Source organism: Scomber scombrus, chromosome 19 (assembly GCF_963691925.1).
Source record: "Scomber scombrus chromosome 19, fScoSco1.1, whole genome shotgun sequence".
NCBI lineage: Eukaryota > Metazoa > Chordata > Actinopteri > Scombriformes > Scombridae > Scomber > Scomber scombrus.
In genome coordinates, this window is record NC_084988.1 from 14855371 (window position 1) to 14879897 (window position 24527).

Sequence of the window (24527 nt, forward strand, 5' to 3'; positions counted from 1 at the left end):
TGCGCAGAATTTACAGTATACAGGGAGACACTGGACAGGACACTTGGAATGGGGAGCTATAAATACATGCCACTGAATTCTGGCACAGACACACCTCTGGTCTCGTAGTAGGAGAGTGTGTGTGTGCGACAAATTTAACTTGGGTCAAATGAGACTATGTTTGAATGGAGACTCAAGCCTCATCTGTTGCAACCAACTGTTTTAATGACCAGTGCTGAAGCACTGTAACAGGTTACACAGGCTGAATCTCATCAGCTAATGTTAACTTTTCTTTTATAGCAGCCACTTATTTAAACAAAGAAACAATATTTCAGTGACAGCTTAGAAAATAAAATACTCTTTTGAACATAATTCAGTCAAATTACAACATTCAAATCACTTTCTTTTCAACCACATTTAAACAAAGACAGCTTCTTAGCTGTTGAGCAGGGTGACAGGATGAAGCTGGAAGAGCACACCTCTAGTCTTTCCAGCTCCAGGCTCAACAATATCCATCTTGAGAGACGGATCCACCTGCAGGACCAATTCACCAACACATTTAAACACGCAGATCTAAAATGATGAAAACAGCATATAGCAGAGCTGATTGATCAAATGAATAAGGAAGCACTAAGGTGTCCCATACCTGGTTCCATTTCTCCTGTTTCTCGTAATACGCTGGAATGACAACTTCCCGTGATGGTGTCTTGGTAAACAGTCTGCATTACACAATATAAGTGCAGATCAGTAATTGTGTACTTGTTTGAATAATTAAACTTGTTACTGATTTCTTTGGCATGACTACGTGACTGACCGCAAGAGGCGCTCCCGGCAGTCCTCCTGCAGGTGGCTGGTCCTGTCTGGCCCCAGATGCAAAGTGCCATTGGGCCCCTCACACACCAGTCGGTTTATAGCCACTCGCAAGGCATTAATCTGCATAGAAAAAGAACACAGAACTAAAAGGGGACCCATTATGCTTTTCCTTATTTTGAGTCATATATAATGTTACACTGTTGGGTGTTCATACTAATCATTGGCAAAGTGCCAAATAAGGAGGTAGAAGTATGAAGAAATAGTCTCTGTGAGAAAAAAAAAGCACTGGCTTCAGGCTGCCCCGAACACTTGGTTCAACTTTTTTTTTCTACTTTCAGCCCGAGCCAACGTTGGCTTGTGATGGATTTCTTTGTCTGGTCATCGCCTCCATGCACAGTGTGCTAATTCACTGCTCCACTCTACTAATATTATGGTGTTTTTCAATTGTTTTGGGGGACATCACGTCGAGCCACAAGTCCAGTTGACACACTGAGTGCACAACAAAGTAAAATAAGTAATTTACCAGTTGGAGATGTGCTAGTCGTCTGCAGCTCTCCATCAAGCATCATCATCACAGTGGCTGTTTCTGCTAGTACTATTCCTCCCTCCATTATTTCTGACTGCTTCATTCAACAAAGAGTTCCAAATATCTCTCTATCACGTATCAATCATTTCTTTAACAATACTAACGCAACTCTGCTACTTTGATTAGATACATGATTCATTTCCTGTACATTCTTTACAATAAAAGTCTCCCATTATTTGATTATTTAAAAGTTTTTAATTAGAAGCAGCAAAGCAAGAAATGCATGGTTTGCATGAGCGATACAGCTGCCACTCTGCAGCCTTCTGGAAATCTGGCCAATCAAAACAAAGAGGGCCCATCAGGAAGGGGGCCTTAAAGTGACGCTCAGACTGCTTGTTAAGAGAGAGAGGCTGAACTGCAGGGCTGCATAAGGAGCCAGTATAGGATAAAAAAGGAGCTTTTGAACTGAAAATCATGCAAAGCTACTCTAGTAGGGCCAAACATTTTTTTTTTTTTTTTTTAGTGCTGTAAATTAGCATAATAGGGCCCCTTTAACAATAAATACACATTGGGGAGTGTTTCATTATGTAAATCATCAATGGCATACATGCAAAGTATAAGATTTTGATTGTAAAACTGATAGTATATATCAACTTTATTTTAAATATGTACTATTAGTTGATTGGTTACTAAGGGCCGAGTTATCCTTCTGCGTCGGAACGACGCCGTAGCTACGCTGTCAGCCCGATGCCGTCGTTGACCTTTTGAAGTTCTGCGTCGAGGGAACGCGTTGCTCTACAATTCACCGCCATGCTGCTAGGGGGTGTGTGTGGTTTCAGAGGAGTCATATCCGTATCCTTGTTTATCTTCCGGTCACAGTAGCATGTTTTTTTTTTTTTTTGTTGGTCACAGTAGCACTATGTGCGCTAATAACAGAAAACACATACCTTTTGTTCATTATTAATAACAATGGTGGTGTTGCAGGAAGAAAGACCGGAAGAAGCAACTGCCGGAGGAACTGACGTTTTGAGCAGACCAATCACAGCCGTTGCGGTCCGCGTTGTTAGGATTTTTTGGAGGTGCACGTCAGGCTACGGCGTAGGGGTCCCCGTCGACGCAGAGAGGTCTGCGTAGCTACGCCGTCGTTCCGACGCAGAAGCATAAATAAAGCTTAAGAACTGAGACTTTAAGATTACACAAGAAAACACTTCCAGAAAGAAGGTAAATTCCATAAATTGACAGATAAATAAAAGAATTGCTTTTTAACGCCCATGCATTTCACTGATTTAGTCATGTAGCATTCCCAGTGCAACCCAGCTGTGTTTTGTGGTTAAAGTGGCAGAAGAGAGTTGAAAATGGTAAACTTTTGTCAAAACCTGAGAGGCAACCAACGACAAAGGGTCCCATTAACCCAATCAATGTTCCTGACCACTTCTTCGTTGCGATCAGTCACAACTCATCTGCGGCTCTCCTTCTGGAGACAAATGTTACCTCAGTGATGTCTTCAACATCAAACTTGACATCGAAGGCCAGTTCAATGTCATGTTCAGGTAGGAGGCCCTCTTGTGTTTGACTGTTCCACCCCAAGCCACAGAGGGCTCCTGTGTAGCAGGTCCTCTCTTCATTAGTGCTAAAAAAAATGAGCATAAAAAATATTAGCATGTGCTTTTGATTGTGCTGTCTTGAAGGCAGCACAATGAATGAAGGCGTGGTAAGTCTACTAACCGTAACTCCATGATGGGGGTGAAGAGCATGGTAATGAGAGCAGGCAGTCCAGGGATGTCGGGCATGAGGGTAGTATCTCTCAGGAGAATACGCGTACCTGCAACACAGCCCTGCAATAACTGATTGACCACTTATAGGGAGATGAACTCCACAACAAGCTGAAAAACATACAGCTCAATCTTAAGATTTATAAAATCTTCATGGCCTAATTAGACATTCAACAGACACAATTTGGAGTGGGTGCATGCAAAGTCCCCTCTTAACTGTTTTTGTTGTCAGTCTCCGATAACTCCCATGGTAAACATCTGATTCTTCATCTGCTAAATGCTACACTATGTTCACCAGCTAGTTGCTACCTTTGTCTTCTGTTTGGGCAGGTAGTGTTTTTTAAAACATTTTCTAGAAACAGCAGCCTGCAGGAAATAAGGTTTAAGGCAACAGAAATAGAGAGCCGGGAAATCAATAGAGACTGCACACCTTGGTAGTGCTAATGGGGACCCAGGAATTGGTTGACAATTCTATGCAGGTTCATCATAACAAGCAACTGTAAATTAAGCACTGTCATTTGATCCAATATTACTATAATATATTGGTTAGTGTCAATCAAAAGTGTGAATTAATGCCCAGTTATTATGCAGTGTCATCTGGTACCTGTAGAGTTGACTGACACAGTCCCAGCCACCAGAATTCTCTGATGTTTGTAGTGAGGGTTTTCATTCAGAGCCAACAAGTTGATGCTGCTCCTCTCTATACACACCGTCCTGGGAGTAAGAGACACTCATGAGCAGATGGGGTGGCAATGACAACAAGCAAGTTTGATTTGGTCTTGGTGTACGCAAGACTTACTTGTAGGTCTTGTTGCTAAAGCTGCGGAAGTTGATTTTATGAGGACTGTGTGGCCCATGCAGGTGAACCTGTAGTGTCAAAAGAAAGGCAGCATTCAGACATTACGTCATGTATTCAAGCGTCCACTGATTATTGTAATTCACAACCCAAGACCCCCTTTCGTCATTGTTCTGTTTAGCAGACAGAGTGGGTGTGCCTCTGGCTTACAACCACAAAATCAACAGCAGCATATAATCTGCAATCGCTCCATCTGCTGGACAAACAGAGCAACCGACTCTCATGATACATCTCATGGATGCTATCATACACCTGACTTCAAAGTATCCACGTCTCAGACATTATGGTAGTATCCTCTTTTAAATCCATCTTAAAACCCATTTTTATTTTACAGCGTTCCCTTAATCCCTGATAGTTTTTCCTTTACATTTTCAAAGCCTTTGTAACACTGCTTTTGAAAAGTGCAATGTAATCAAAAGCAGATATTCTGAAGCCTAGATATTTTATATTATCTTTTTATTAAGATATTATTAAAATGTGCTTATGTGTGGCTGCCATGTATCTTGCCTTTGTCTTGGAATAAGACTGGCAGCTTTTGGAGAAGTGGGCAAGCAGGTTGTCCATGAGCTGTTTCTCCTCTTCCTTGCGATCCTTCCAGGAGCTGGTGGCAAAATTGGGGACATATGTGCCTCCTTCCATGTCTTTGTACAAGGACATCAGGGCCTCCTGGTTTTGCTGCAAGATCACACAAAGACAGACATCTAGAGTGAAGAAGGCACATAGCACCAGTACATGGCTGAGTTATTTTTAGTTTAATTGTATGTTTTGTCTCAATACATCAGGGTTTCCTCCAGTGCTTTAAAGTCGACTTAGGCCCAAGATCTCCAAAAAATTTCATTATTCATTCTTTATATTTTTATTGCGACCAAAGCAATGTTGCTTATAGCATCCTACCACAACATCTGCTGGGGGAAATCAGTACTGCAAGTACAAAGGCAAATATTCTGAAGCATCTGTGTAAGCACACACAATGATGACAGCATACTTGTAAAAACATTAGTAATTAGCATTGAATTGTCACAAAAAGAAGAAGTGAGTTTTGTCATTTTGTTTACACCAATACATGGCATTTAGATTGAGAGCAGAGATGAGACAAATGTTAAAGGACTGGTTCATGAAGCTTGAAAAGATGATATTTGTTTACATTTATTAATTTTATATTTATTCTTCACTTCTGTACAAATGACAACTGACATGAAATCTAGCTCACTACAGCTGCTCTTCTTTCAGGAAAGGGGATGTCTTTGATACTAAAAACACATTTTGGGTTTCTATTGCTTTAGGTAGGGCAAACTACTATACATGTGATTGACTTTTATATGTGCACGGTCTAATTTAATGTGAAAAAAAAATCCCAACTGCTTTGTCACCTTGGAATCAAAGTTCTCTTCGGCTTTCTCTGCATGTCCCTCCTTCACCAAGATGTCTGCGACGCTCGTGTTTGTTGTCTCTGTGTTGATGAGCAGCTGCACACGCATCACACCATGGAGGATGGAGTACAGCGACACGATAAGCGAGTGGCCTTTCACCAGCGTGATGAATCGGTCACGGGCACGGCTGCTCCATTGGTTCCCAAGGATGATGGACTGGGCTGATGGACGCATTCCAGTAACTTGGAACTCCTGAGCCTGAGATCACCAGCAGATTGTCTGTGTTACTGTTTGTTCACAGTCTGGACAATGCATTTGTTTATTTAGAAAATGTTGCTATTTATAGTATAACTACCTGGAAAGGGTGAGACAGGAGGTCAGAAGGGAGCTCCCTGAGGCTGCTGCAGGCAACGACTGCTGTGTTACCAAAATCCAGAAAGAGGACCTGCAGAACAACAACATACACTTTGCTCTGCTCATTGTGTAACATCAACTACTGCTATTGCATACTCCTGTTAAGAATGACTTCACTCTGTTCAACCTAACAGTGTCAGTGATTTAAATATAGACTCATATTTGACATTATCAGTTGGTCTTTGAGTTTGTTTGTTTCTTTTACAGAAAACTGCAGAAACTTGACCTACACACTGCAAATTATGGTCAGTGATGCTTTGAATATTTCAGTTTTCTACTTTTATATTCTCTTTTTTTTCTTCTGCTTTTCTTTCAATACCTTAAAATTTTTATTAAGAAACCGGCCTGTTTTTGCTAAGCAGCATTTAAAGTCTGTATATGCTGGGACAAAAGTAGGAGCACTGGACAGGCATCCTAAAAATTAACATAATTTAATAATTTAGCTCAAACTTCAATGACACTACAAGTTGTAAGGAGTGTGTGGTGTCCCCTTCACCACCACCATCCCTGCAGCTCTCACCCTACCCACCACCATCATCTCTGCGGTTCTCCACTCCCCCCTCCTCCTGATGCTGTCATCTACCTGCTGCAGAGATCCCTGTCTCACCTGGAGGACACTGGAACTACTGTGAGGATCACTTTTTTCGATTTCTCCAGTGCTTTTAATACAATTCAACCTACACTGCTCAGGAGGAAGCTGGAGAGAGTGCGGGTCAGTGACCAGATGGCTGCATGGACCCTTGACTACCTCACAGACAGACCCCAGTATGTGAGGTTGCAGGACTGCGTGTCTGATGTGGTGGTCTGCAGCACAGGGGCCCTTCAGGGTACAGTACTCTCACCTTTCCTCTTCACCCTGTATACAGCAGACTTCAGATACTTCACAGACAGTTGTCACCTCCAGAAGTTCTCTGATGAAGGTTCTCTGATGGTTTTGGCCAAACTGTCCACCATCATGGACAACACCTCCCACCCTCTGCATCAGACTGTGAGGGCCTTAAGCAGCCCCTTCAGTGACAGGCTCATACACCCAAAATGTAAGAAGGAGCGATTCTGCAGGTCCTTCATTCCCACTGCAGTCAGACTGTACAATGCTGCACTATAATTGCATTTTTTTTCCCTGATGTGCACTCCTGCACTTTAAGGTCCTTTTTTATTTTTTTTATTTTATAGTTGTATACATATGTTTTAAAAAATAGTTTTTCTCATATCCCTATCTTTTTAGCGGCTATAGCTGTGAATTTTCCCCACTGTGAGATCAATAAAAGTTTATCTTTATCTTAATGTGCTGACAATGTTACTACTTTGGCATAATCAGAAAGAGGTGCTGATACAAAAATAAAATCAGACAGGAGAGAAGTAAAGGAGTTTGTTATAATGGGTGCCAGAGAATTACAGTGTGTGAGCGATTGTTACCTCGACTGTATTACCACGCATGTGCAGAATCTTGGCTCGGTAGTACATGCTCTGCTCAATGATCTCAGAGTAAGGAGCCAGACACAGCAAGTTGGGGTAGAGTGACACAGTTACAGGATGCAGTGTACGCATGTTAATCTCTGCTGTCAGATGGCGCTGCTTCTCCAAACTGGCTTCATCTGCCTGAAAGCCCCAGAAATGGCCCACCTCCACCACCTGAAGCAGATCAGAGTCATGAGAGGTTGCATTTTTATAGACTTTGTGAAAACCCTAAAAATAGCTTAGATGTAGAAGACTGACCTCTGTGATGTTGACAACAAACAAGCGGCTGGGAGGTAGCTTGTCTGGGTCAATGGTACTGCTCACCACTCCCACTGGACAGACAGTATGGCTCTGGAAGTCTACGTTCACCCTGCCCAGCAACATCACACAGAGAACTTTCACTTTCACTGTGCATACACTGTGCTCAAAATGGCAATCTGTATTTATTACTGCATTCACATTGCCTGTCATACCATTATTTTAATGATTTAACAGAGCTGCCTGGTCAGTGCCTTTGGTTTAAGGTTGGTGACTTAAAAAAAAAGCCACCTATTCAACATAGAAAATGTATTTGAGATTATAGAAATATGGCAATATTGTGTATTCTTTTCCATATATATTACTGTTAAGGGGAAACCTTGAAAATGGTCAGTGAGCTGTCTTATTTCATGTCTAATAATGTGCATGTGTTAACATATCTCCTGTCTACCAGAAAGAGGAAGGAAATAGCTGGTGCTGTCTCTGCCTGAAACTGCCCCTCTTTGAGTACAAGTGATTGCTGTGCAAAGTCATGCAGAGTGCCAGGATGTCAGATTACATTAAGGCTCCGTGCAGGGGCACTGACCAACACAGCCTGTGGTGCAGGGGGTTCCACTTTCCAAAAAGACGGTCTTACCCATCAAAAAAGTGACAAAGCTGAACCTTTGTTCTTTGTTTCTTTATGAAATTATTTGCTCACCAAGATAATTTTTTCCTTTCATGCAGCGCCTGATTTTACTAAATCACATGGACAAGAAATGTTATTTTCATGATGTGTGAATAGAGCTGTACCGTGAGTATTTCAAGTGAGTAATGTTTCTATTCCCAGCACAGTTTTCTATTTGTTCAAGGGGATAAACAGACAGCTCGATAGGAGGACTCTGCTGGGCCAGGAGGAGGGCAAGGGACACCTCAGGTAACACCCCCGAGTCCTGGGATGTCCTGTAGAACTCCACATATGCTCTACACACACACACACACACACACACACACACACACACACACACACACACACACACACACACACACACACACACACACACACACACACACACACACACACACACACACACACACACACACACACACACACAGATCATGATGTGCACATTTCAGTGATCTACATAAAAAATACAAAAAACAAATCAGAGTAGATGCTGAGACATGATGTCAGATTTGGCCCTCAGTACCTGCTGCTCTCAAAGGAAATGGCTTTGACTTGTCCACACAAGCGGAACAGAGACTGCAGCTGCTTGTAGTACAGAAAACTGTATGGAGGAAGGTTCCTCACCTGGACACAACACATAGCACGATGTTACAAAAAGTTGTATAGTATAGTTTAGTATAATATAGTTGGTATAGTTTGGGTCTAATACCACATTATATACAATTTATAATAACAGCATTATTTAGGTGTATGGTTTCTAATAATGGTATAACTGTTTCTATCTAATAAAGAACATATTATTCCTATTGTTTGTTTATTTGATAGTACAGCTTATTATTATTATACGCCTTATTAGTGTACCAGAAATTAAAGTGCCCCTTAAAATTAATACACTCACAACATATTTGATGGACTGATGATAAATTAACAACTTCACAATTTTTTGTTTTGCCTGAGACTCAAGATTAAAGGTTATGTTGTTACCTCAATCAAAAGGGTTTATCCTATGTACAGTGACTCTACATTGTTACACCTGGCTTAGTTTCAGTGGTACTTTCAGCTCAGTCCTAATATAGTTACAATATCACGATGTAAAGCATTAACCTCGAAGCGCAACTGATGTTAACGTGTCATCATCTATAGTGTAATCACATACTTTTTTTCCCCCTTAAGTATTAATTAACAAAATGAAATGTTCTGCCTGCTCTAAAGATTTCACATCTGTAACTCATACCATCACTGTTGTTCTGGGGTTGAAGCCACACAAATCTCTGGAAGCCAGTGATTCATCTATTTCCCCCTGAACAAAGTAGTTGGGGTAGTAGGCACCAGCGATAACCACCTAAGACAAGGAGAGGTTCAAACAACTGTTTGCAATAAGTTTGTACATACAACTTTGTCACCAGACTCGTGTACAACTCTAACAAACCTGTAGAATGTACTTCTGTTTGTGTATGCTGGTATAATCCGAGGGTTGATCGTTGTCTGGCACATGCATGTTGAACTGTTGCACACGTTTCTTCAGGTCCTCATACAGCTCTGCAACCTAGACAATGAGTTACTGCTGAGGAGGGCTGACCAACAATATTCTATTGGCAGCTTAATTTCAAAATATTAGTTCATTAAGAGTGGAGAGTATTTTTTACGCACGAGAAGACAGAACTGTGCAGCCAAGCTATAATCAACAGGAGCATTCAATTTTAGCAAAATGTTAGTTAATAATACCTTTTACCTGACTTTATCACATCTGACTGTGTTTACACTTGTAAACAAATGTGTTTATTAACTGTTTATAAACCTTACCATTAAACTCTTAATGACAGAAACACAGAGGAAAGTTTTCAGGTTGGCTGGACAGCTGCTTCTAAAAAATGACACTGGCTTATACAGACGATATATTCCGTCTGTACCAACTTCAGTAAACCCTCTGAAAAACATCAAAACTGACAATCACTCAACAAAATCAAATTCCACTCCTATTAACATGACAATACGCATCCAAGAACTTTTGTCTGGGCCTCCAGGAACCTCACCCACCATCCAAACCCATGTACCCATACTGAAGCACCACCCCTGGGCCAAACACCCAGCCATGATGCCTGGAAATGTGTCAGGGTCTCCAGGAGATCCAGAAAAAGGATGAATGCCTATCATTGATTTTAAGACTGGGATGAGTGACGACAAAGACTTGCTTCCATGTGAGTGTGACCCAGCTCTGCTTCATCCTGATGCTTGGAGTTGTCTCCTTACCTCCCTGATCCTCTTGATCTGAATGAAGTTCTCTTTTCCCCAGTCTAGCTCATCCTAACAAGAGGGAGTGTCAAAGGCAAAGAAAATACAAAAGAGGACAGGATTTTATACCAGTAAAGAATATGATCAGTACATTCTTATGTCTTTGTGTCATGTTGCTTTGTTCACCTTTGGGTGTCTCAGCAGTCCTTTCTTTTTGGAGGAGTGCCATGCCTAACAGTAAGAGACAATAGGGAAGGGATTTCAGCCATTAGAGCAAACACATAATTACCTTGAACAACACCCTGACTTGACATTAAACACATTACCTTGAAGACGTTGACAAAAGCTATGGAATCACTTGGGGTGCCGCGAGCAAAGGCCAACTTGCTCCTGGAATTTCAAATAATTTTAATTGCACACAGAAAAAAAACGTGATGGGACTATAAAAGCAAGTAAACGAACTCCAAGGGAGTACATGACAACATAATGTACCAAATATCACGTGCCACACTGACTGCAAGAGAGTCTGAATTGGAGCAGCTACTGTATGTGACTCACCTGTGGCCGGCAAGCTGCTGCATGGATGGTATGGCAAAAAAACTCTTCAGAGAGTGAGAGGCAGCTGAGGATAAGAGTGGTAGAAAGTTTTATTTGTGCAAACAGGCAGTCACAAATATATTACATTATATATTATTACATATTACAGACAAACAAAAAGTGCAGTCATGACATATTTGTTGACCAAGCTCTGCCTCTACAACTGTAAACATGCATATGCAGTAACTGCAGCCAATATAATTAGGATGATGACAGACTGACCTATGATAAGGCACTCATCCAGACAGCCAAAAATGTAACCCAGGACAATCATCTTCCCAAGGAACAGGTCCACAGGCAAGTGGGCCAGCACTCGGCCGACGAACGTAAGCTCACCATCCTCATTCTGGCCCCGACCATCATTTTTTGCAGATAGGGCACCCATCTGCAGAAAAAAATATCCAGCTAGTGTCAAGTCAACAGATTTAAAAAGGTGCCATGTGGATTTAGACATTTTTTCAAAACTGTTCAGCCTTACTCATCACTATTCTTTACTGGCCGGTAGGACCTGCAAATTAAATTAACTCCATACACAATATGTTATGACCTACAAAATTAAGGCACGGTATGAGATGAATAAAACCCTGTTTTTGTTACCTTTGCTGCCATCTTGACTGTAAGTGAGCCAAGAAGAACAACTGAGTTGATCAACTCATTTTTGGTTGGGATGAGAGAGGGAGGTAGGCAGAGGTTTCATTTTGTGCATGTGACAACAAAATGTTCTAAATAAATTTAAAATGATATTAATAACTAATGTTTAATTGAAAGTTTCGAACTCATCATCCCATTTGTTGTTACCTTATTAAGTTTACACAATCAGGAAAACCTATTCGGTTTCACCATTACACTATTCTATGCAAAGAAAACCAAGATTACCCCAGGCCCACCTGGCAGAGATCTGCTCTCTATTGAATGTTTGTATTTGTCAGGGACAGAGAGAAAACAAAAACATAAAACAAAAACAACACTTCTCCCACTTTCCCTTCCCACACAAACACACAACGCTGCCCTATATAACTCTCACCAAACACACTTGACAATGGTAACAGCGGCTGACTCAAAGCTCCAGTCTGAGAACCCAAGGTCTAATAGTCTGTGACAGAACTGGGTGGTCAGCTGCCTGCCCAAATACATAACAGTCATCATTACAGCCCTGCCTTCATACCTACTTGAGGAGACATTAATTGCTCTTTCTGGGGAGAATCATCAATCTGCACCCTTTTTATATTGACCTCTTTGAGTTGGAGCACAGTCCGCACTATGTCACCGAGGTTGGGCGGTGAGAGAGCTGTGGAGAGTAGCGAGCGGGGATCTCCCATGTCCAGAAGCTTCACCTTCAGCATGATGGTGGCCAGGGGGGCGAGCTGAGAGGAGGGGATAGCACAGCATAGTGTGATTGTCAGATGAATGCTGAAAACAATGTAAAATAATCTCTGGCCAGTGGCACATACCAGCATCTCAGGGATCATGTAGTCAGGGATTTCATTCTTCCAGAACTCTTTGGTAACAAGACGATAACAGTAGCCCTTCGACACTCGACCTGCCCTACCTGATGGAGGGAGCAAAAAAACATGAGTGAATGAGTGTGAACAGATACTTACATTTTAGAGGTCAAGTTCTGTGCTGTAGTTGTTGTACCTCTGCGCTGGTTGCAGTTGGTCTTGGATGCCCAGGTGAGACGCAGAGACTGGTAATTAGTGTCTTGGTCACAGACCAGGTGGCGCGCCAGGCAGAAGTCAATCACTATGCGACAATAAAAGAAGCACCAGTACAAAGAAGATTAAAAAAACATAACCCTAGCTAACATTAAAGTTGTAATCCTTCAGATTTCATCCTGGTTGATTTTATGTCACCTGTTATCATGGTAACAGCAAGTGCAGTTTAACACTACAGAAAATATTCCTTGAGCATCAACGTAGAGTACAGAAGAGACACTGGCGTACCCATTTACCAGTGCAACCATACAAATGCACATTGTATTTATAGAGAAGTCCGTCAAAATTAATGGCTACTGCAATCTTTTGTGAAGCACCAGCAGTAGGTTATTCCATTTCCATTAGCACCAACTTAATATAGCTCTGATACAGTGAAGAGTAACAGTAAATAGTGAGGCTGATATCTATGAGATAAAATTAACATTCTTATACAGTATCAAAAATGTTATTTGACTGAATGAAAGTCTTGAGGAATATAACTTAAAAGGTAACAGGTAAGACAAAGATGAAGAAAGAGAACCCACCATATTTGACATCTGGAACAGTCACCGAACTCTCTGCAATGTTGGTGGAAAGGATGACCTGTAAAGATTAGTAGAACATCAGTGCAGCAGGTACTGACAACACACTTGAGTGAAAACACAAAAAAACATGGTTCTCACCTTTCTGTATCCAGGGACAGGAAACAGAAACACACCATTCTGCTCCTCCAGAGTCACGGTGGAGTGGAGAGGATAAACCTGCAATCTGAAAGGTAAATGTAGACATTCAGCACAAGTAATGTAGGTTAAAACACTGGTCATAATGAAAATACAGCCAGAAAAACAGACAAAAGAGACTGAAAGTAGGGCAGCACGATTTGGTGAAAAAGTAATTGCGATTCTGGAAAATACTGCGATTACGATATGATGAACAAAAAGATATCATGAGCGTATAATTATTGATGATTTCGAGAATCTAATTTACTAATAGCAAAGTGATGTTTACGACCATTGACTAAGCTCCAGCGCTGTCACAATGTGAATGCAGTTATCTGTTGTGATAGCGACCTGACGCTCCTAACACATGCAGCCAATGCCTCTTTCAAGCCCAAGGTTGTGTTGTTGCCGGTGTGATCCTCGGGTCTGGATTATTTTCTGAAATCCCTCTTTGCTAACTGAGTACAGGGGCATCATGTCTTTTGCCAAGCAGTACATTATGGAGTCGGTTCGAGTTTTGTTTTGTTTACAGGCCTCAGCCTTAAGTTGTCGTCTCTTTATTAGTTAGCGCTTTCACTGCGATGCATTCATATTTTTCTTTATGCTGTTTAAACTGCTGATATAAATGTGTTGTGTTGCTGCACGACGTAGAGACTTTCATTGGAGATGTTTTACAGAGTACCTCTTTCTACTCAATGTCACTGAGCTTGAGGCAAAAATATCGCCATATAACAGAGGTCATGTTTTGGGGTTTTTTCCACCTGGTCTGTGGTCTGCACACCGACAAGTCATGTGACCACGCACTGCACACGCTTCACTGACTACACAGAGACTGAGAGCAGTCTGAAGTATCTCCTCTCATGGTGCGTAGATGACCCAATGTTTTTTAATGCGCACATTTATATTGAAATCAATTTAAAAGTCTCTTTTCCGGTTATATAATTGCACAGGATGACATCGCGATTGCGATTAGATTAATCGTTCAGCATTAACTGAAAGTATTTGGTCCCATGTCTGACAGACACCTCAAAATTAGGTATGTACATTAAACATTTCACACTTTGTACTCTGATGATTTTAAATGTGCCAAAATCTCAGCACTCTAGAAAACAACAGTGTTCTTACCTTCCAAGATAAGAAGATGTTACTTCTGTGCAGAAAGATTAAATGAAGAGCTAAACTCACCTTTTGTGGACCAGCTTAGCCAAGGCCTCCTGCATGTAGCTTATTTCATGTAAACCAGGAAGAAAAACCAGCACACTTCCTCTCTCTGACAAAGTCCTGCCACCTTCTTTCTCTGTTTTGCTGCTCGCACACAAACACACATTTAAACACATAATTGACAGATGGGGGAAACAATGCATCTCCCCTTTCAGTGTGTGCTACGACAATAAGACTTCACCTGGAATCTTTTCCTTCCATCTCATCGAAGCTCTGAATGAGACTGATGGCAAGACTGTAAATCTCAGCTGATATATAAGGGTCATCTGGGTGAGGTGACTCAACCTGGTTAAAAAAAAAAAAAAAACGTTAAATACACACAAACACACACTTTGGCTACACAATACTGATAACAGTAGCATCAGTAAAATATTTAACATGTCCTTACCCTGCATGGAAACAGGTTGTGGAGGTCATCCAGATAAAACTCCTCAATAGCATAAGGTGCCCCCTCCACTTCAAACACATATGCCGGGTTCATCTTTCCACGAACTGGAGTGCCGAAGTACTCAGCAAACTGTCTGCAGTTAATGGTGGCTGACATGAGGATGATCTGAGAAAACGTTTGTGAGCGAGAGTTCAACTAATGCAAAAACAGTGCATAAGAGGGATGTGAACAGTGATCTTGTGATTACCTTAACATAACGAGAGTTGGAATGAAGAAGCTTCCTCAAAACCAGCAGGAGAAAGTCCATCTCCTCAGTGCGCTCATGAACCTTAGGCAAAAACACACTCATTAAATGACCAAATAGCCAAGTAATAATAGATTTTTTTTAAATGTATTATTATTTACTCAAATGAATAAGAATTGTTTTTGATTCAGCGTGAGATATTCTAAATTTGGCCTCAATTTCCCTTTTAAAAAGGTCCAGCAAACATTAATGATCATCTGACTGTTTACGCACCTCATCTACAAAAATATGGGAGTACTCTGTGAGACACTTGGCTGAAACCACTTTTTGAAGCAACACTCCTGTAGTCATGTAGATTAGTCGAGTGTGTTCAGTAGCCATCCTCTCCAGACCAACCTGAAATACAAATATGTTGCGCTGCATTCATAATCTGGAGACCAGATGGTGGTGCATCTGGACACCAACACAAATTCTTGTATTTTCGCATTTGGTTTCCTCTCTGTGCTCAGGAATACTTAAAAGTTTTGCAGTATGTTATTGCAAAACTTATCAAAATGTATTGAGTGTCAGAACGTATAACAACTCCAAAGTCTTTTAAAAGGTGTTTCTTCCTGCCAGGAAATACACTGCGCTTTGCTTGAAAATGTCAGATAGGTCACGTTAAAGATATTGGGTCTCTTCCCATCCAGTTTCAATCAATAAGGTTATGTTCTGCTCCATCAATGATATAAAAGATTGTTCACAGTATGCTTAGACCTCATGCCAGTGTCTGCCATTGCAAATGTAAATATTTCTGGTCATTGGAGTCATTTCAGTCTTGGAGAAAATACCAGTGACCTGAGAATAAATTAATTGGAACCCTGTGTACGAACACAGGGAAATACTTTTTGGTTCACCAACTCAACTCTGAGCACTTTCCATTAACTGAGTGCTCAACTTTCACAAACCTAGAGGAGAAAAAAAAACAACAACAGAAAAGGGAATAGAGAACTCTCCCCTCCAGCAAACCAAGATGTCTCAGATGCAGCAGCAAAAATAAAAAAGCACACAGAGCGTAGATGAAGAATATAATGCTTAGGATATGCTGCACAACCTGAACATTATGTCTCCCCTTAACATGGACTATTAATCAGTGACTAAATGTACGTTCACACTAATATTTCAAATATGACCACGTTCTGAATTTGAGACGGGTCATGTAAACAGCAGATTCTGTTTGGATATTCCAAATTAAGCCTTACTCCAAAAGTAAGGCTGCTCAATTAATCGAAATTTGATCGTGATTACGATTTTGGGGCCAAACGATCTCAAAACTAATAAAAAATCGGGGGGAAACGATTTATCATTTTCCTGCAAAAAGCCACGCATGCGTATTTCCGTCCCTCCCCCACAGCATGCACTGTACACCATAGCTGCCAACACTCCCGTTTTTCCCCGGTTTCTCCCGTATTTTAGACCCATCTCCCACCGCCCTCCCGTTTTGTCTTTTCTCCTGGGAATCTCCCGTAATTTTACATGCCCCAACTTTGTTTGTAAATAATAATGAGAAGTGCACAATAACAAATATTGTATTATTTTGAAAGCTTAGACCGGAAGCCACCGCAGCTCCGTTAGTTTGACAGAAGCTTAAACACACGACGAAATGGTTTTAACTGTAAATAAAAGTGCACATTTTCCAGCCTGCGTCAGACAAGGCTGAGTTTGCTGACTAATTATTAAAAACCAGGATGTGATGTGTGAACTATCGTCATCTTAAACCGCTTGGCCAGCACTAATATCTCCGCACATTTTCTGCTGTTTGTTGCGTTAAGCGGCAGATAAAAGGCTGCTTGCTTGGAGAGAAAATACATTAACCTAAATGGACAAGAAATGCAGCATGTTTCTAAAGTTTAAAAAAAATCGTTTTAATGATCGTGATTTCAATTTTGACCCAAATAATTGTGATTATGATTTTTTCCATAGCCGAGCAGCCCTATCCAAAAGTAGTATTTTCTGATCAAGACGTGGGATATGCAGATATTAGGGTTGGTCCGATGGACAATGCCATCTCAATGCATCTCAATTGGAGTTTTACCAATGTTTGCAACAGATGGCCTCTTGGCTGTTTGCTGTCAGTACAACAGGGAAAGAGGGGATTGGTTTTTATCTTGACATGCAGCCATGGACTGATGGTGATAACTTGGTGTGATGCACCAAAAACTCTCAGTAGTGAAGAAAAAAATCATGAGACAACTTATGCACTAATGTGCCTGTAACCAGGGCACAAAATTAGCACCAACTAGCAGCCAAATGCTGGTAAAATATGCAAGTGGCTGGTGGATTTGCATCATTCACCAGCCAAAACAAAAAAGGTAATCTATTTGGTAACTGGTCAAATTTGACCATTCACTATCCAAAAAAGTTATGCACCTTGCTTTTAATTACTAATTAATTCATAATATCAGTCAAATCAAAATCACATATAAATATCAGGCCACAGCTCACTCATGTTTTTCACCTCTCCAGTTTACTTCCCTTCCTGCAGACACTCTTTAATTTAAGCTCCCACTGTTGAAGCCTGAAACCCTGAAAACCCTTTGCATGTAAACAGGAATATTAGTGAAATATTCATTTTCATTAGACATGCAAACAGCTTAGAGGGAATATTGTCTTTTTTGGAATAAGGTAAAAAAACGGAATATTTTGTACATGTAAACATAGTCATTGCTCCCACTGTCACTGACATCATCTTTAACTCAGGAGATTTGCAGCAAGCAGAGGAGACAAGTTATTAGATGTGCTGTTTCAGAGCTCTTAGCAACACAACCAGACATCCTGACAGCAATGCACACAGGAGCTTGGCAAATATGCATATGCACACTCTTTTTGAGTTGTGAGAGGATGTCATCTGCCTTTTGAACACGGTGTGATCTAAAGTGAATCACTTCAAGTTAAGGCTCTCGCTCTCCTGAATATCATGGTTTAACCATTTTGTAGGAATTAAGAATATACTGTATGTGCAGGCCCATGTACGCGTTCACATTTCACAGTTTAAGTAAATCAGATTTCGTCTGAATGTTGCACTTACCTGATATCCTACCAGACTACCCAGGGTACACTTCCTCTGTGTGGCAACCCATCGCGCAATACTGCTGGCCCCGATTTTTCGTGGTTGGGTGACCACAATGTTGCATGAGGCATTTTTGTTGTTGTAGTGGTCCAGAATGTACTGTGGCAGCTGGGTGGTCTTGCCACTGCCTGTGGCTCCTCGAACGATTACTACTGAGTTGTTTTCAATGAGGGAAATCAGCTGGAAGCACACACACACACACAAGAAAACAAGTTAACAAAAAGAGAAAGCCCATTTGGTGATTTGCACCAATATCATTGCAATAGATAAGATTTTTAAAAATATGTCCTGAAAGTTATGAACCTATAAAGGCAGATGGATGTACTAAGCTGATGAAGCCAGACTTCATAATCTGCATTAAGGAAGTACAGTTTAAATGACAGCACGAGCACCTAAAACATTCACACACCACTCTCTGATAGTCAAGAGAAAAATTGAATCCAGTGAAATTAAAGTTAGCCGTTGTCCTGCAGCATCAAATAACTGTGTTTCTTGAACAAACAGTAAAAGCTTAAGTGCACCAAAGTCCTGAGGACATGACGACGATCTCAGAGAAACTCCTAACGTGAATGAAGACAAGAATAAGAGGGCACTTTCAGACCATCAAGCTGTGTGGGTAAGTGTATGTTGTATATGGACTCATACACTGGTACATTTTACCTCCTCTCTGTTTTTGGTTATGGGCAAGTTGGGGTACTCGTAACTAGCGAGTGGAGGAGGAGTGGAACCTGAGGATTTAGAATTGAAAGCACAAGAAACAGTGTTCAAAGTCTTTGACAAATTCTGTGTTACATTTAACAAAGTAAGTTTATACGATGTAAGAAGAATAATTCAAGCCAAAACTTAATACTCACTCCTAGCAGGTGCTTTTTTTCGAAACTGCCCTCCATCAGAGTTTATACCTTTTACGCTGCCTTCACCAGGAACCTCTGACGTGCTGAACAGAAACAAAATTAAAAGGAAAATTTAAGCAGTTTATACATTTTAAGTCTCAGTCACAAAAAAGTAAATAAATAATCAAAACAAATTTGAGCCGCAATAATTAGGATTTGAAATTCATAATGACCAGCAAGTTTCCCTCTCTCTACTCATACAGTGTGACAATTTCCTCTTCAAGATTGTAATTCTTCAAAGCAAACGAAAAATTAATAAATTGAGTGTGACAATGGTTTAGCTTACACCTGCTAGTTTCATCTCAAAAAGTAACATGGGTTTTATTTCCACTATGAACAAATCATTTCAATAATACTTGTAGATGATTTTGTCGGTTTGAGAGGACCCTAATTGAGTAGTATAGTGGAAAGGAGTTACATCATGCAGTTTTAGTAGTTTAAATTAATGTAAAAATTACATTAGGATGCTTATTATGTGTGTGGTATATTTTTATATATATGGCCAACAGGTGACAGTCCACTGGAGCACTTACAACATCTGAATGAGCGTTAAGGTTGGAAAGTCAATTTCAAATCAGAAGAAGCGTGTTCTGGCCGGCTAAAATTAAATGCTGAGTTAAACACATTTTGCACCTTTAAATCAATTAACTTTCACTTACTAGTTCAATGGAGCAACTGTGGTGCTGTTTTTTTAAATTATTTATTTCTGTGGCATTGTGGATGTACTGAATTCGTGCTGGCATCGACATTGCTTTCTCCATTGAGGTTAATGGGAGATGCAGCATCTAATGCTATTTGACATAGCAAACAAAGAATACAGTATTTCTCAGAAACAAAGACGCCGGGTTTTTTTTAACCACATTGCCTATGACTGTTTGGATGTTGAATAATACTGAGGTTATCATTGAAAGTTAACTTCAAATGCTAGGTCACAGTGGGATAAAATACAAGGAGCTCTGTCTACTTCACTACTCGCTGCCATTTCTAACTTTGCTCAGCCTGTCTGCCTCCTCTCGTCTTTCCCTCTGGCCAGCTAGACCAAGCCCACAGCACTGTAGCTTGGAGAGCATTCCCAGTTGTCTGTGGCCCTTGCTCTCTCTCAACAAGGAGAGGATTTTATCACAACAGCAGGCACAAACCCTGACAGTACTAAGAGGAGGGCCAACACAACACACACACACACACACCCTTTCTCTCCAGTGCACACATTTCATGCAAGCTACAAAGCAGCTGACCTTACAACAAAGCTGCACACTGCACAGAGGAGAGTATGGTGAAAGGAGGAGAGGTGACAGCTCTTAGTCAGTTAGCAGTGTGTGACTAACTCTGCTGGAAAAAGTCTACGTGACAGGAGCAGTGGGAGGGATGAGACAAGGACAAGACAACAGCTACAACACAAAGAGAAAAACGCTTCCAACAAACGAGACGGTTGAGGATCGCTGCCGACTCACAAGTGATCTGCTCTTTTAAAGGCAATTGACACCAGGGGACGTAGAAGACAGCGAGTGAAGGGATGAACATGTACAGAGCCATGGACACACAGAGCTGGAGGCTGAACTCTGTGATGACCTTAAAATTTTGAACACCTCACAGACGCGTAAGCGTTGCCGTTTTCACCTGTAAGTACAGATCTTCCCTTACAATTTTCAGCTAGATATTAGTGTGATAATTTGTTCCTACATGTTATAAAACTAACAGTAGTTAAAATATAGATTTATTTTTGAAATCCTCAACCAGAAGTAAGGTTAAATACCTGAAAAGCTCCGTCCTGTGACCTCAACATGTGTGAAGCCACACATACAGTTTGCATTTGTGAGGCTGACCTATGACCCTGCAGGCAGTGTAATCCATCTGAATCCCAGGTGGAAGCTGTGATGCATCCATCAGCCTGAAAAAAGGGCCAAATACACACACCTGGGACGTCGTCCTTTGCAGAGTTTGACATGAACTGAAGGCTGAAGGCAATCATAGCACACGTCAGGCAGGGAACCGAGGTCAGCTTAGTTATGGTGTGATAATATTTCACTGTCAAACTTAATATTTCACTGTCAAACTTAAATTTTAATATTTCACACAATTCTGGATAAAGTGAGATACTTAATATATTGAAATTATATTGATATCGTGATATGATAATATCACGAAATGTCATCAGAGTTGCCTTTTACTGATTTTAAATGCTGCATTACAGTACATTATGTAATTTTCTGAACTTACCAGACTGTTCTAGCTGTTCTATTATTTACTTTTTACCCACTTTTTCATTATATCCACATTACTGATGGTTATTTATCAAAGATTTCATAGTGTAAATATTTTTTGAAAGCACCGACAGTCATCTCTACAATATTGTTGTAATATCGATATTGAGGTATTTGGTCTAAAATATCGTGAGCCCTAGTTCAAACATAGATTTGTGATTTTGCATAATTCTGGGGTTGGATAAATTCAATGTTTTCTTTTTTCTTTGTTCTTTGAAAGTTAGTTTTCAATCATTACCCTTTCATCTCTCTCTCCCATCTGTTAGGTTTTTTTTAAATTTAATTTCTGCTCCTGCTACCTTTGCACAATTTGTCTTTATCAGTCCTGCCAGTATGTGCAACGTGAGAGAAATTCACACCTGGCTCAAAGCAACAAATATTCTAGCATATTTAAATGCTGCACAACAGCACTGTAAAGACATCATGGCCTCAAGATCCAGATTAACATTTCTTGTGTCTTCAGTTTCTCAGAATTGTCTGCTGTGACTGCCATGCCACTGTTCAGCTGGATGAAATGGTCGCATGAAACAAGCGTGCAGGCTCAGGATGAAGCACCATCTCTGAATACCCCAGGCGTTGTTCCCAGCCGCATGTTGATCAAAGAGCTCCTGTGGCATGTGGAAGAACACAAGCACCTGGCGAGGGAGTTGGAAAGGGAACACAGGCTGGCCTACAGCGCCCTGGGTCTCCACTGGTTTCAGAGGTACCCCAGGTTGCGGACCCTCATCCCCACATCAGAACTACACCAGCTGGAGTTCCTGTGTGCCCAGATCCCACCTATCCACGCAGCCACCGTGCTCTCCAGGTGTTTTGTCGCAATCATGCCATCCTCTGTCCTAACATTAGTATGTTGTCAACAGTGGCTAGCTGCTTCTGCATCAACACGCAGCCTGACAGCAGACAAAGCAGAGAGGACCCGAAGGGAAAGGGAGGCAGGGCAAGCTGCCAAGAAAGCCATAGTGTGTTACTGTCACAGAGGCAGGCGATATAGGGTGTGAACATGTGAAGGTGAAGGATAACCTGTAAGGCCAGACTGCCGGGGTTTCCTCTCATCATCTCTATGTTCGCCATAATGAAATAAAATATTCCATGATTGAGCCCTGTGACTTACTTAATTCCCATAAAAACTCACTACTAGGTCACTACTGTGTTCTTTCATAACATTACCCAACAATAACACTACTGTACTATTTTTAAAACCACGACCTGTTGTCCCAGATATGTCTTTCTTCTAACTATGAGACAGAATTAACAGGTGCAAGGGCATGTGCCTTAGTCTTTTATGATGAATTAAATATACCAACAATTAGACAACTGTAAATGTGGAAGCTGACATTGTGTTGATGCAAATCCTTACGACTTCAGCAAGTGTTTAATTAACTCTGTTGCATCCTTCCACAGGTTTCGTGAAGTGCTTGCCACTAACAACATAATGCCCTGGGAACTTGCATCTGTCTTCAAGCGGGTGCTCAGGGACTTTCTGAGCCAAAAGGAATATGACGAAGAGGACAATCTTTCAGTGGAGCAGGCGCAGCTCAGACCAATGGAGTCATGGACAAGCCGCTACAAAATGAAGCAACGCTTCGTCACACCTACGGTCCCCAACTGCGGAGACCACCTAAGGGAAGAGATCCCAACAATCTCTGGATATGTGGACCGGGCCATGAGGCACTCCAGCTCAGTCACAATAAACAGGGACTGGGACCTTCCATATTACTATCCAGTTCCTCTCAGGCCCACAAGGGCATATGACACAACACTGTGAGAGGACACACTCCTCAATACATCTGTGGTCTTTTATCACAAAGAATAACAGTAATAACATTCACAGCATGGCAACATGATGCAAAGACTAAATTATTTGTAAGCCTGTTAATTGTAATTTATAAATCATCAGTGCTAGATAATTGAAGTTGAGGTATTAATTCGAATCTTGGAAAACCTTGAAAGTAATGGATATTCATTAATATGTAAAGGTCCCAAGTTTTAATTAATCCAGACACCCGAGCTATAAAAAAAAATATTTAAAAGTATAAAGCTACTGACAGCCATTTAAAATAGTGACGTGTTAAGAGTAGAAAAGTCTAGAAAGGCTACCAAGCTAATTACTGTCCTTAGCTAAAATTCTACCAAAGCTAATCTGAGCCTCACATTTTCTTCCTAACTCTCACATATTGTCTTTACAAAAATGTTGCATTAACCAGTCTGACTGTTTATGGCACCAATAAATTAAAGTTTGGGCTGAGATAAAGGAGTGACATCAGTAACCTTGAATATTTTTGCATGGTAGCTAATCTGCCACGTGTTAAACTAGACGCGGGATGCTAGGTAGCTAGCTGCCGTTAACTTTTCCTCAATGTATTTGAACTTACCCTGTCTCACTTGATGGTAGCTCTTCTAACTTTCGTTCAACCGCTTCCTCTGTCAGTTTGATGTTGGCAAACGTGGTCCCCGAGGTGAACCAATCTGAAATTTGCTCAGAGGTGAACACCTTCTTCATGTTGCAGGTTATCAGTAGCCTCTCTGAGGTAACTATCTCGGAAATGGCGATTAACGGCGTGGGGCAAACTAGTTCAGTCCGCCCCGTCTGTTGCCATGACAACTGCAAATCAAGTTATAATCAAATTCTTCCATTTTACAGCATTTTGTTTCTATTAACCTCACACGTTCAGGTAAATGACCTATTCTGACAGTTGAAAGCAAGAAATGAGACAAAAGAAACTAAAATAAAAAATCTTAAATTACGTTCATGTCCCAGTACGGAAGCCGAAAACGGCCGTGTTGTCTCGACATGATAAAATAATTGCAATCACGACCGCTCTCGACTTTTATAGCCCGGATCCAGAATATACAAAAATTGAAATAATTTAAAATGTTTGTGCTGCTTGTGTAAGTTCTTGCACATAGACACAGACCACGGACCACACTGACCAACTAATAGGTGTTTTAGTCACCAGAGGGGGTCAAATCAAGTAAATAATGGTAATGGGGGCTCTTGGGGACAGTGAAACTAGACTGGCATGTCAGTGTATTCCTATGATTGGGACAGTGGGGAC

The 24527-nt window shown here is 41.0% G+C and overlaps 2 protein-coding genes across 2 annotated transcripts; one reads left to right on the plus strand and one right to left on the minus strand.

Annotated features, from left to right (window-relative positions):
* Window positions 1-319: 319 nt before the first annotated feature.
* tdrd9 (tudor domain containing 9) lies at window positions 320-23971 on the minus strand. The gene is made up of 35 exons (XM_062440357.1): window positions 23844-23971; window positions 19172-19254; window positions 18978-19045; window positions 18276-18497; window positions 15482-15604; window positions 15212-15292; window positions 14965-15129; window positions 14758-14861; window positions 14541-14660; window positions 13320-13404; window positions 13182-13239; window positions 12581-12685; window positions 12394-12491; window positions 12175-12306; window positions 11165-11327; window positions 10904-10967; window positions 10672-10735; window positions 10532-10576; window positions 10364-10417; window positions 9543-9659; window positions 9348-9455; window positions 8637-8737; window positions 8239-8409; window positions 7447-7558; window positions 7147-7362; window positions 5672-5761; window positions 5317-5574; window positions 4454-4621; window positions 3890-3957; window positions 3695-3804; window positions 3044-3140; window positions 2810-2948; window positions 794-912; window positions 626-698; window positions 320-513 (listed from the first exon to the last, which is right to left on the minus strand). Exons 1-35 carry the CDS (start codon window positions 23969-23971, stop codon window positions 415-417), a joined length of 4008 nt encoding a protein of 1335 aa, XP_062296341.1. The 3' UTR covers window positions 320-414.
* rd3l (RD3 like) lies at window positions 21963-23236 on the plus strand. The gene is made up of 2 exons (XM_062440358.1): window positions 21963-22276; window positions 22873-23236. The coding sequence occupies exons 1-2, from the start codon at window positions 21963-21965 to the stop codon at window positions 23234-23236; spliced, it is 678 nt and encodes a 225-aa protein (XP_062296342.1).
* Window positions 23972-24527: the final 556 nt, after the last annotated feature.

Coding starts and splice junctions, on each gene's coding strand:
- rd3l (XM_062440358.1), top strand. CDS start 21,963: ATGCCACTGTTCAGCTGGATGAAATGGTCGCATGAAACAAGCGTGCAG. Junction 22,277..22,872: donor GCAGCCACCGTGCTCTCCAG/GTGTTTTGTCGC, acceptor ATCCTTCCACAG/GTTTCGTGAAGTGCTTGCCA.
- tdrd9 (XM_062440357.1), bottom strand. CDS start 23,971: ATGAAGAAGGTGTTCACCTCTGAGCAAATTTCAGATTGGTTCACCTCG. Junction 15,605..18,275: donor GTAGTCTGGTAGGATATCAG/GTAAGTGCAACA, acceptor TTTGTATTTCAG/GTTGGTCTGGAGAGGATGGC. Junction 13,240..13,319: donor CTGTCCCTGGATACAGAAAG/GTGAGAACCATG, acceptor TAATCTTTACAG/GTCATCCTTTCCACCAACAT.